This window comes from Protopterus annectens, chromosome 4.part1 (assembly GCF_019279795.1).
Source record: "Protopterus annectens isolate FY-2018-M chromosome 4.part1, PAN1.0, whole genome shotgun sequence".
NCBI lineage: Eukaryota > Metazoa > Chordata > Ceratodontiformes > Protopteridae > Protopterus > Protopterus annectens.
The window spans coordinates 526,840,994-526,853,870 of record NC_056734.1 but is presented as its reverse complement, the minus strand read 5'-3'; the positions used below and the strand labels follow the sequence as shown (position 1 = coordinate 526,853,870).

The following is a 12,877-nucleotide window of genomic DNA, read 5'->3' as shown; positions in this document are numbered from 1 at the left end:
GCATGTCCAATAGCAAAGCATAGCATGGATGGGACATTGGGGGAGGTATCATCACTAGCAAAACTCTCACACAAACTGCTTTGAGTTGAACAGATGGATAAAAAATCAACATAGTGTTTTATCTACTGCAGTCTCCTGGAACAGCTGCACTACTCTTACCAATTCACTGTAGATAACACGTGCCAGTTCTTCATCCTTCCTAAGTTGCCTTGCCTCTTCCTCTTTTCTCTCTCCCTCTCTTTTCCTGCTTTCTTCTTCTTCTTCTTCCAAAAGCTTTTGAATGTACTCCTCACTTGCCTTCCTCTCTTCTTCTTCAAGTGCTCGCCTCTCAGCCTCACACTAGTCATAACACAGAAATAACATTTATTTACACAATGACCACCAATGAGAATGCAAAAAAAACTGCACTTCTAATCAGGAAAATTTCACAAACCAGGAAATGTACCACAAGAAAAGATAGTTTCACATAACGTGTGGCCAACTCTAGCAGTAGCTAACACAGCTTCAACAAAATTTTAAATGATGATGAAATAGCCCACGAAAATAACTGCAATTAACTTAATACACTGAATTTTGGTAACCGCAGCATTCCTTGTACAATATTCCTCAGACACTCGGCTATGAATTTACAGAACAAAAACTGAAAGCAAAGACTTTGGGCTTATTACATTGGAGGTAGCTATCTCAATTATACTTTGAAGCCAATACTAACTCTCCTCCATTTTGTTATTTCAGACTTTATGACTGCTCTTTCTGCAGTTGCTTTTAAAAGTATCAGGTAGTGCTTACGTGAGCAAGACATAGATAGGGATTCACATTAAAGGACTCCAGTGTGACACCTTAGTATCAAGGTTTTCAACTACTGCCTAGTGCCAGACTGCGATACTAAGCAGCTGCTGGTGTTAACACATACTATAGCAGTGGAAGTCAATCTACCAATACTTTATTTAAATATTTACATCCTTAGTCACATATGTCTGATAGTCATACTACTACAACTTCTCCAACTTGGAGAATGTTGATATATATATATATATATATATATATATATATATATATATATATATATATATATATCTATATATATATTTTTTTTTTTAACTTAAAAGTTTATAACTCCAAACAAATGTTGGGGAAACTCAGCAGTTAAACATATGGTTGCCTGAATTCTATAACTGTCAAGAAATAAAACACTGCTGCTATACTGTAGAGTAACTCAAAATAATTTGGTCATATGACTTCCAGTCTTTGAATCTGCTCAACTTATTTTAATATACTTATTCCCAAAGGGATCCCTCATCCCACCACGGGCTTCTTTAGGCAAGATCAGTAACACATAGACATACATATTACACAGCAGTGGAAATTACAGATTCCATCACCAAAGAATGGCTAGAAAAGTACGGTTTTCTGAGATCAAAGCCGCAGTGATGTCACCTCACATCAAGAGATTCTCCCGTTCGATTCTCGGCTGGAGCACCAGTTGCAGTACAGACCCCAAAGGGCAAAGACGTAAACTAAAAATAGTGGCTCACCCAACCATGAATCTTAAGATTTTTGGTGATATTTGCAAACTGGAATGTAGTGACATTTATCCTTCCTGTTCAGCATCACTGTCAGGGTCCTAGGTATGAGAAGGGAGAAAAGGGATGGCAAAGTAAAAATTCTGAATGCGCGGTGGTGCAGCGGTAGCGTTGTTGCCTCACAATTCTGAAGCTGCGGTGGTGCAGCGGTAGCATTGTTACCTCACAGCAAGAGGTTCTCCCGTTCGATTCTCGGCTGAAGCGCCTTCTGTGTGGAGTTTGCATGTCCTCCCCGCGGTTGAATAGCGTTCAAAAGACATGCGTAGAATGGGCGTACCTTCGTTGAAGGTTGGATGTCGAGCTGGCACCTCGGCACCCATAAAAAATCTATTGTCAATCATTAGCGGACCTGAGTTCTGCTGTGGCGAACCCCTAACTGGGAAAAGCCGCAAGAAGAACAAGTATTTACAAAAATAGAATGGGTCTTGAGAAATCTAAGATCAACCTCCGAAGCATGTCTGTGTTTTTTCAGAGATCAGAAATAGCCAGGAAGTAAAATTAGACCCTTCTTTTGCAACCACCCATATGGTTTCTTGCAGCAAAAACTGCTTGAGAAGAGGGAAAAACAGTTCTGTTTTGTACTGTTGGATGGAAGGCATCCCCATAAATGGCAAGATAGATGTCAGCTGCATCCTGTACCCTTCAGAACTGATGTTTGTATCCCATGTTATACTCGGGTAGTTGTCTCTGAACAAGCTTAGTCGGTCATCCAGTGAGACAGAGAGAGGGGTTCATCCATGGAAAGAGGGAGTTCCATCTGATTCACGACTTGTTTCCTACAGACCAATCTGAATTATCTTTTTTAATTTCAAAAGCATTTTTTTTTTACTTTTCAAATGTGTTTTTGTTCATGGCTTGCTTGTTTTTGATCTGACATCTGTAGAATGACCCAGGCTTTGACATAAAGTTCCAATTATACCTAGGGGATGAGGGGATGAAAAAGCGGTTAAGCAGTTTCCACAGCTCCCCCCCCCCTTCTTTATTGAAAATTTCTTGCCTGCATTCCCAAATACGAAATTTTTTATCCACAGTAAGTGTGTACCAATTCATCTTTTATATTGTCTGGTATCATATGTAGTTTAGCCAAGCATGCTTCTTTAAAACCAAGCAAACAGCTGGTGTCCTACAAGCTGAATCCACTATGTCACATTAACACTATTATGCACTTCCTCACCTTCACCAACTAGGACTTCAGTATTTGCCCTTGTGCTTTTGGTAGTTTATTGCACAGAGAGCCAAGTACAGCCAATCTTTATCGCAAAAGCCACAGACAGCACACTGGCAGTGAAGGCTATAATGCCTTCCACACATTTAGACCAGTTACTACAAAAACAAGGACTAAAGGTGGAAGTCTCTCGATTTACATAAACAAATATACATCAAGGTTGCTCAAAAGGACAATGCACTTGAGTTTCTCTACATTAAAATCACCACAGGCAAAATCTCATATCACTTCCTTGTAAGCTATAGGTCTCCTTCTATGACTCAGGAAACCCATAACATGTATTTAAATTTACTGGAAACACTCGCCATCCAACCCAATACCATACTCATGTATGACATCAAATGTACAGGAATACAGATTCACAGATTTTGTAAACAGAAACTCCGTGGACCAGACTGTCAATACACCAACCAGGGGTGCAAACATACTAGATCTGGTCCTCATTAATAAGGGACAGTGCTGCAGACCCCCTAGTGTAATGTCTTCTCTGGTAAGGTCAGACCAAAAAATGGTCTTTGAAGTAAAAATAAAACCTGGAGCTCCAGCTGACCTTGAAATATTCAGGAACTATTCTACGGCTAACATGTTACTATTAAGTGATAACCTGGCAAAATTTCAAGCTCCCATAAAACACTGAGAACACTGCTGCCTACCTGAAAATGTTCACAAAAACCCTATACAAACACATTAACAACTGCAGAGAGGCAGCTGTACCCAACAGGAAAAAGTACAGAACTAACTCAATAAACAAGCTACTCTGGTAGAATCATAATGTCAACAGGCTGTATAACGGAAGGAATAAACTTGTTTCAAAAAATTAGAAGGTAGAGTACCCAGCAGGATAAAAGCACTCTCAAACTAAACAAACAACTCAGAGAACAAATAAAATCTACCAAAGCCAACTTTGAGGTAAAATTAGCCTCCAAGGCCACTATGTCTGCAACCTCAAAGGCAATACACAATAGTCTGTAGAGCTCACTGTTAATGGAACCACCAATACTGAGCCAAAAGATACAGGAAACAGATTGGCTGATAAATACAGCTCCAACGTTACCTTCCTCTCCCCCCTCAACCTTCCCTCAGGAGATACCATCAAATACAACTCCCCTTCTATCACAAGGGAACAGGTCCTTAATGCTTTCTCCAAGGCCAAGAACACTGCATCAAGGGGCCCAGACAATATCCCAGGATGTATTTTAAACAGCATGAAACATGACCTATCAGGGCCTCTGGGATTGATATTTAACTGTAATCTCCAAGCAAGCTTTAAGCCTCGCGAATGGAGAAAGTACAGTTTTGTACCTACCATAAATGTAGATGTCCGATAGATATGCAACTGCAGTCATAACATATGGGTTGTCCTGCCTCAGGCAGCCCTCGGTCGGCCAAATTCCAAAGTCTGGGTCCGGCGTCGGCTGATGTCGCCTCCTCTCCGACGTCACAACGGCTGGAGTATAAAGGCATCGGCCGACGCCATCTTCTTCAGTGTTTCTTGCCCCAGATGCCAGGTGCCCTCCTAGGAAGGCTAAATTTGGTGAATGGATAAACAATTCCAAACATGCACAACAGTAATAAACAGACACACCATAGGAGATACCCCCAGCTAAAGGGAACAGGGGGAATGGACCCAAATGAAGGAAGAGAGGGGAAGGAGGGAGGGAAAATCCGACTGCAGTTGCATATCTATCGGACATCTACATTTATGGTAGGTACAAAACTGTACTATGTCCTTCAAGAATGCAACTGCAGTCATAACATATGGGTTGAATACCATAGCCAAGCTGGGGGTGGATGGAGCTAAGAAAAAGATGGTGTAGCTAAAATGCCCTGCAGGACTGCCGAAGCAAAGCCTGCTCGGGATCTGGAGTATAAAGGCAGGTTGTAGTGTTTGGTAAATGTATGCACGGAGCTCCATGTAGCAGCCTCTAGAATGTCCTTTGTAGCCACTCCTCTTAGGAAAGCTGTGGATGTGGCTATAGCTCTGGTGGAATGTGGCCTAATATTGGCTGGCACACTTTTTCCATGGTGAGAATAGCAGAATCTGATGCAGTGTCCAATCCATTTTGAAATTGTTTGCTTGGAGATTGCTTTTCCTTGTATTCCAGCAGCATAGGCTACAAACAGCTGGTCAGACTTTCTGGTGGCCTTAGTTCTGTCCAAGTAGTAGCGTAGTTGCCTGTGTATGTCCAAGGTATGCAACAGTCTTCCCCCTCTATTTTGAAGATTGGGGAAGAAGGTAGGAAGGTGAATAGCTTGATTTAGAGACACCCTGGAAATCACCTTTGGTATGAAAGACGGATTTGTTCTTAGAGATACTCTGTCCTGATGGAAAATGAGGAAAGGAGGTACTGCCATGAGTGCCTGTATCTCCGAGACACTTCTTGCTGATGTGACTGCCAATAGAAAAAACATTTTCCATGATAAAAATTTCATCTCCGAGGTTGCTGCTGGCTCAAAGGGAGGCAGAGATAATTTTTCCAGTACAAAACTGAGGTCCCACGCAGGTACAGGTTGTTTTCTGGGATGCTTGATATTCTTTATTCCTCTCAGGAACTGTCTTAGCAAAGGATGTGAGAACACTGGTGGATCACAATTGTATCTTGCTGAGATTGCTGAGGCATGAATCTTTATGGAAGAATAGGAGAGTCCAGAATGAAACATTTCTGCCAAGTATTCCAATATCTGAGGTATACTCAGTACTGTTGTATCCTGACCCCTGTTGGCAGCCCAGATACTGAATCTCTTCCACTTGGCTGAATAGGCTTTTCTGGTGGATGGTCTGCGTGCTTCCAATAGGATGTCCTGAACTGCCTTGGAAAGATTGGAAGCGGAAGGAGTTAAAGTAACCTCCAGGCTGTCAGATGTAATGTTTTCAGGTTCTGGTGAACAGTCCTGTAGTTGTGTTGTGTTAGGAGCAGGGGCCATAGGGGGAGAGGCCACGGTTTGGTCCGAGTTATGCTCAATAGCAATGGGTACCAGTGTTGCTTTGGCCAGTCTGGAGCTATCAAAATGCCCGTTGGTTGTTCTGCTTTGATCTTCAGGATCACCTTGGTCAACAGTGGCAGAGGGGGAAATGCATACATTTTTAGGGAATTCCAGCTGAAGGAGAGAGCATCCATTGCCCAGGCTAGTGCATGGTGGGTCCTGATACAGAACTTCTCTAGGTGATGGTTCGTGTGGGACGCAAATAGATCTATGTCCGGTCTTCCCCATGTCTTTGTTATTTGTGAGAACATGTGTGGATGCAGTATCCATTCGTGTGGATCCAAGAAATTTCTGCTCAACTTGTCCGCCAGCACATTGTCCTTGCCTGGCACAAACTGGGATTGCAGGTGTATCTACCGACTCAGTGCTTTGTCCCAGAGAATCATTGTTAGTCTGCAGAGGGGGTATGAATGAGTCCCTCCCTGCTTGTTTATATACCACATGACAGTGGTGTTGTCTCCCTTAGTAAATGTCCTTGCTGCAGTGATTTTTCGAAACTCTCGATTGCATGTATCACTGCCAGCATCTCTTTTTGGTTTATGTGCAGATGTCTTTCCTTTGGTGTCCATTGACCTTGAACGCATCTGCCCTCCATGTGCGCCCCCCATCCATGATCAGAGGCGTCTGTTGTAATTATTTGACCTGCTTGAGGTCTGTTGAAAGACATGCCTTTGTTTAATTGACTTGCTTGAGCCCACCACAAGAATTCCTTTTGCAGACATGGAATAAGTGGGATTACGTCCTCTAGGCTTTGGCTGTGTTGTGACCATAAGCTTTTCAAATACCACTGCAGCTTTCTCATATGAAGTCTTGCCAAAGGTATCAGGAGAATGCATGATGCCATGAACCCCAGGGCCTGCAGGAGTTTCCTTGCAGTCAGCTGGGGGAGCTGTGCTAGGCCTTTGAAGTACTCTGGTAACTGCTGTTGTTTTTCCTCTGTGAGGTAGGCCATTTGTGTTTGTGTGTCCAGTTTGGCTCCTAGAAAAATAATCTGTTGGGATGGCAGTAGCCTTGACTTTTGAATGTTGACTGTGTATCCCAAGGCCTGTAGTAATTGCATGACATAGTCCAAGTTTTTTATTAAGGTTTGTCTGTTGTCTGCTTGTATGAGGCAGTCGTCCAGGTAGGGGTATACTTGAATTCCCTGGAGTCTGCAGTGTGCCACTACTGATGCCAGGCATTTCGTGAACACTCTGGGTGCAGTAGATAAGTCAAACGGCAATGCTGAGAATTGATAGTGCTCTGTCCCTGCAAGAAATCTGAGGTATCTTCTGCATCTTTGTCTGATTGGGACATGCAGGTATGCCTCCTTGAGGTCCAGAGTGACCAGCCAAGACCCCTTGCCCAGCATGGGAAGGAGTTGCTGTAACGTTAGCATTTTGAACTTTGGCACAATGAGAAAGGTATTTAGAGTAGACAAGTCCAGTATAGGCCTCCATTTGTTTTCCTTTCTTGGAACAAGGAACAGTCTTGAATAGAATCCCTGGCCTTGTTCCTGGGGAGGTACCTTTTCTATTGCTTTTATACCTAACAGCTTTGAAACTTGAATGAGTGCCTCTGTCCTTTGATGGTGTGGCAGGTTTGGCATGCCTTCTCTTGTAGGTAAAGTATGGAAGTGGAATCTGTAACCCTTGTCTATTAAATCCAGAATCCAACTGTCCTTGGTTAAGATATGCCAGTTTTTTGAGAATAAGGATAATTTTCCGCCCAAGGGTGCTTCTGTCTGAGCCCTTGTAGGCGGTATGAAAGTGAAGTCATTGTGATTGTCCTTGTGGTGCAGCTGGACTGGCTGCAGCACTTCTTTGATTTGTATGTTGCCATTGGCGACCCCTGTAGGAGCCTCGGTATTGGCCTCGGCCACGCCTGTTCTTTCCCCTTTGAAACCTGTCCGAGTCTGGGAAGGACCAATTTTTTGAAGGCCAGTTTCTACTGAACCTGGGTGGCTGAATCTGGAGGAAATCCTTGACTGTCTGTACTGACTTTGCTTTTTCCTCAATGGACTTCAACACATCTTGTGCATTAGCGCCAAAAAGCTTCTGTTTTTCCAGAGGTGCATCAAGTAACTTTACTTTGACATGGTCTGGCAGTGGCTGATCTTTTAACCAAGCATGTCTACGTATCACAGCCCCAGTCATAGCTGCCCTACATGAAGCTTCCAATGCATCATAACCACACTGAAGAAAATGATTGTTAACCTGCTGAGTGTTATGTATGTAATCCTGCAATGCCTTTCTGTCAATAGGCTCAGGGGAGGCTAACTTTTTCTGTAAATCATCCAGTAAAAAATCCTGGTACTGAAACATATGAAAAAGGCAGTTAAGAGACCTCATTGCTAGGGTGGTAGAGGTATAAACTTTTTTACCCCATCTCTCCAGAGACCTGGCTTCCTATCCGCTGGCAAAGGATTTTTGGCAGTGGAGGTAGCCACTCCCTTGGGACCCTGTGAAATAGTTTCTAAATCCACGGTGTGGGCCTTAAAGAGATGTTTGTGAGTGTCAGGGACTCTGTAATAAATGTCTGGCTTGACAGGAGCAGGGGGGAGAGAGTCAGGGTTAGCACTGGAATCGGAGAAAACATCATCCAAAACATCCATCACAGGAGGAATAGCTAAAGGTCTGTGCTGGGGAAGCTTTAGGAAGGTACGGAGCCTTTTCCTGGAATCAGAGAATTCCTGACTCTGCCATTGGAAATGTTCCCTTATAGAGTGCAGGACTTCACCAAAAGAGAAATCCTCTGGAGGAGAGGCAGAGGGGATTGATTCCTCAGCATCAGAGTCCTCATAGGCCTGGAAGGATTCTTCTTGAATATCTGAATGCTCAGAATCCTCATCTGAAGAGAGGTTCTCAGTCTGCTCAGTTCTAGGCCTTTTCTCTGCAGGAGGCTGAGAACCCCTGTCTGGGTGAGGCTGAGACCCCCTGATAAGGGAAATAAGGTCTGCAGCAAGAGACATTATCTATTTATCAGAAGAGGGGGCCTGGACAGCAGGTTTAGGATGGGCCTTGGCCTGGCTGGTGGCCTTAGCACGTGCAAAGGCCTTGATGGACATAGATACAGGAGGCCTAGCAGCCCCACGTGCAGGAGTGACCTTGTCCACCGGAATGGTGTTGGGTAAATCATGAACTTCGGTATCCGGAGGAAAATCAACAACCGGCACCAAAGAAGTCTCTGGGACCGAAGGACTGGATAATGCTGTGTCGTCGGCCTGGAGCGGCTGAATTATCGCTTCCGCAGGGACCGAAGCACTAGCGGAGGGTCTAGGAGTAGTATCGGTAGAGGACGTGGGCCGAGGATGCCGGTCCCGGTCCTTCCGTTTTTTGGAAGATTGAGCTGTCGGTTGATCCGACGGCATGATATACGCGAAGGATTCGCCAAAAAAGTCTTCAGCAAATTCTGCCCGGTGCCTGAGAGTGCGCTTATTAAAGCAAGCACAGGCAGCACAGGCCGAGACGTCGTGGTCTGGGCCCAGGCAAGGAAGACAGTAAGAATGGAAGTCCTTATGAGGTATTTGTTTACCACAAGACAAATTAGAAGTTATGTCCTTACCATAATGTTCCATGTGGAGTGTTCATCTCGCCTTTGTTCTTACACCTGGGTTCGGAGCCGATCCTCGGCTCCGCGTCGGCCGCTTGCAAGCTCTGCATCGAGAAGAAGCTCGAGACCAACCTAACTCCCACAATCCCCCTCTGCCCTTACCTCAGATCTAGTTTGCAAGCAAACCAGAAGTCAGAGAGAGAGCATATTCATGCAAAAAACAAACAACATTGTACAATAACTGTACAAGCACTTATCCATATATATATATACAAGATATACATATATATACAACCACTGCAAAAGCAGAAGCCAAATAATCCAGACCAGGCACCATACTGTACGTTCTTCCTGAAGGTGGGAGGGTGGGAATGTAAGAACAAAGGCGAGATGAACACTCCACATGGAACGTTATGGTAAGGACATAACTTCTAAATGTGAGAGTGTTCGATCTCGCCATTTGTTCTTACACCTGGGTAGCGTCCCTAGCTCCATGTTCCTGAGGAACTCACGGGAGAACGTTCTTGAGCACAGTAGAACCAAAGGTTGCCCTGTCCCTAGAAACCCTGTCTACCTTGTAATGAGAAATGAATGTATGTGGTTTAGACCAAGTGGCAGCTGCACAAATAGTGTCTAATGGTAGGCGAGCTGCATGAGCCAGGGATGTAGAAACTGATCTTGTAGAGTGCCCCTTGGGTTTGACAGGTAAAGTTTGTTCTGAAGAATCATAAACGAATATAATGCAATCAGTTAGCCATTTAGAAAGGGTTCGTTTAGTAACTGCTACACCTTTCCTGCTATCAGCGAAAGCTACAAAAAGTTGATCAGATTTCCTGTGATCCTTTGTTCTATCCAAGTAAAATCTAAGTTGTCTATGAACATCCAACTTGTGTAACATATACTCCAACTTATTGGAGTGATTTTTGAAAAAGGTAGGCAGTTCAATGGATTGATTAATGTTATTAATAGAGCAGACTTTGGGGAGAAAGGATGGATTAGTGCGAAGGGATACTCTGTCAGAGTGAAAGATCAGATAAGGGTGTTTAATGGAAAGAGCCTGAAGCTCAGACACTCGCCTAGCGGATGTAATGGCTACCAAAAAGAGGGTCTTCCGACAAATACTTCAATGGACAAGAGGAGGCTGGCTCAAATGGAGGTAACATCAATTTAGATAATAAGAGATTTAGATTCCAAGGAGATGTAGGAGTTCTAACTGGTGGTCTAATATGGAAAGATCCTTTTAAAAAGGCCTTACAAAGTCTGTGAGCCATAATAGGTGCCCCACATTCTTCCACATGAAAGTTGGAAATGGCAGCCAATTGCACCCTTAAAGTGGCTGGAGAAGCTCCTTGGTGGAACAATTCTGTTAAAAACTCCAAGATCTTGTTTAAAGGAGCTATAACAGGGTCTAAATGCTGTGTATTTGCCCAGAACACAAAACGCTTCCATTTACTAGTGTAGGTCTTTGTAGTGGAAGCTTTATGAGAAGCTATTAGTATATTCTGGACTGCAGGTGAGAGAATATCAGACCTGGCTAAGTAGGGAAGCGGAGCAGCCAAGCTGCTAGATGGAGTGACAAGAGCGAGGGGTGGGGAGCCCCTGACGAGTGGGTCAGTAGATCTGGTTCCGGGTCCAGCATCCAGGGTCCCCGAAAGCGATTTGTCAGAAGAAAGGGGAACCAAATTTGACGAGGCCAGAATGGGGCAATGAGGATAATCATCCTTTGCAGGTTGTTGGCTTTCTGCAGAAACTTTGCAATCAGGGGAAAGGGAGGAAAAGCGTACAGGAGACCCGGGGGCCAATCGTGAACCAGCGCGTCCCTGGGGACTTCCCCTGGAGGAGGTAATAGGGCAAAGTAGCTCCTGCATTTGGCGTTCATTGGAGACGCAAAAAGATCGCAGGAAGGCTGGCCCCACTTGCGAAAAATTCTCTTCGCAACTGACTGTTTGAGGGACCACTCGTGAGGCAACAGGATTGCTCTGCTCAGCCTGTCGGCTATGACGTTGGATGACCCCGGGATGTGCGTTGCGATCAGAAAGAGACCCGTGGACTCCGCCCATTGCCAGATTCTCATGGCCTCTCTGCATAGCTGATAAGACTTGGTTCCCCCTTGCTTGTTTATGTACCAGACTACGGACATGTTGTCCGTCTGAACTGCAATAGTCCCTAGAGGAAGAAGGGGAGCAAAGTGTTGCAACGCTAGAAACACTGCCCTCAACTCTAGAACATTGATGTGCAGATTGTACTCTAAATCGGTCCATTCGCCTTGGACTGTCTGTCCCTGAAAGATGCCCCCCCACCCTATCAGGGAAGCGTCCGTGGTCACCGTAGCTGTCGGCGTGGGTAGCACAAATGGTCTTCCGCTGGAAAGGTTGCAAGTTTGAAGCCACCAGGCTAGGTGTGATTTGCATGTGTTCGTGATCAAAATTTCGTGTGTCAGAGGTAGTTGTTGGAACGACCATTGTGCAAACAGTAGCCATTGCAGAACTCTCATGTGCAGTCTTCCCAATGGTATCGCAATGAGGGAAGCTGCCATGAGACCCAAAACCTTCAGAACCAGTTTTGCTGGAGATTTTCTGGATGACAGAAGAAGAGATATGTGGCTTTGTAGTGAGGCTATCCTTTCTGGAGGAAGCCTTAGAATTAAATGATGCGTATCCAATTCTGCTCCTATGAATAAGATATGCTGTGATGGCTGTACTGAAGATTTTTCGAAATTTACGGAAATTCCGAGGTGAACACAAAGCTGTAGTGTGTAATCCCTGGCCTGAATCAGTTGACGCTGGGTGGTGGCAGATAGGAGCCAGTCGTCCAAATACGGAAACACATGGAATCCCAGGCGTCTCAGGTGAGACGCCACCACTGCCATGCATTTGGTGAAAACCCTGGGGGCTGAGGTCAGACCAAAGGGCAGGGCTCGAAACTGGAAGTGGCTGGCTCCCAGCCGGAAGCGCAAGTGATCCCTGGACGCCCTGGCCATTTTGATGTGGTAGTATGCGTCCTTCAGATCTACTGAGCACATCGTCCTTCTGTAAAAATGGAAGGATCGATTGAAGCGTGACCATTCGGAACTTTTCTTTCTTGACGAAGGTATTGAGGTTGCTTAGGTCCAGAATTGGCCTCCAGTCCCCTGTCTTCTTTGGAACTAAAAAGAACCTTGAGTAAGTTCCGAATCCTCTTTGGTCCGCTGGGACTGGTTGGATGACTCTTTTTTTCTAGCAGCTTTGAAATTTCTATAGCTGCAGGGTCTCGCAGATGGGGCGGCACATCTGGGAGTCTTCTCATTGGACTGGGGGGCAGTAGGAAAGGTATTCTGTAGCCTCGGGTAACAACGCTTTTTACCCAGTTGTCTGATGTAAGATTTTGCCAGGCCTGAGGGTATAAAGCTAAGCGACCCCTGACTGCCTCCAGAGCAGGACAGTCGGGCCTCCTCTCAGGAGTGCTGGAAAGGTTTTTCCAGGGGGTGTATCCCTGTCACCTTGGTTTTGCGGACCCCCTCTGCCGGGCGGCGTCTTCCACCTCTGCCCCCTCCTCTGCCTCTAGAGGGGGCATC

The 12,877-nt window shown here is 45.0% G+C and overlaps 1 protein-coding gene across 4 annotated transcripts in view; it reads right to left on the bottom strand.

The window, feature by feature from the left end:
* Positions 1-12,877, bottom strand: part of RNF168 (ring finger protein 168) — a 1,249,390-nt gene that overhangs the window by 691,103 nt on the left and 545,410 nt on the right. For all 4 annotated transcript variants that reach the window (XM_044070341.1, XM_044070340.1, XM_044070342.1 and 1 more), the window contains exon 4: positions 160-339. In XM_044070341.1, the coding sequence (XP_043926276.1) occupies positions 160-339 (180 nt within the window). The remainder of the gene's footprint in view (positions 1-159; positions 340-12,877) is intronic.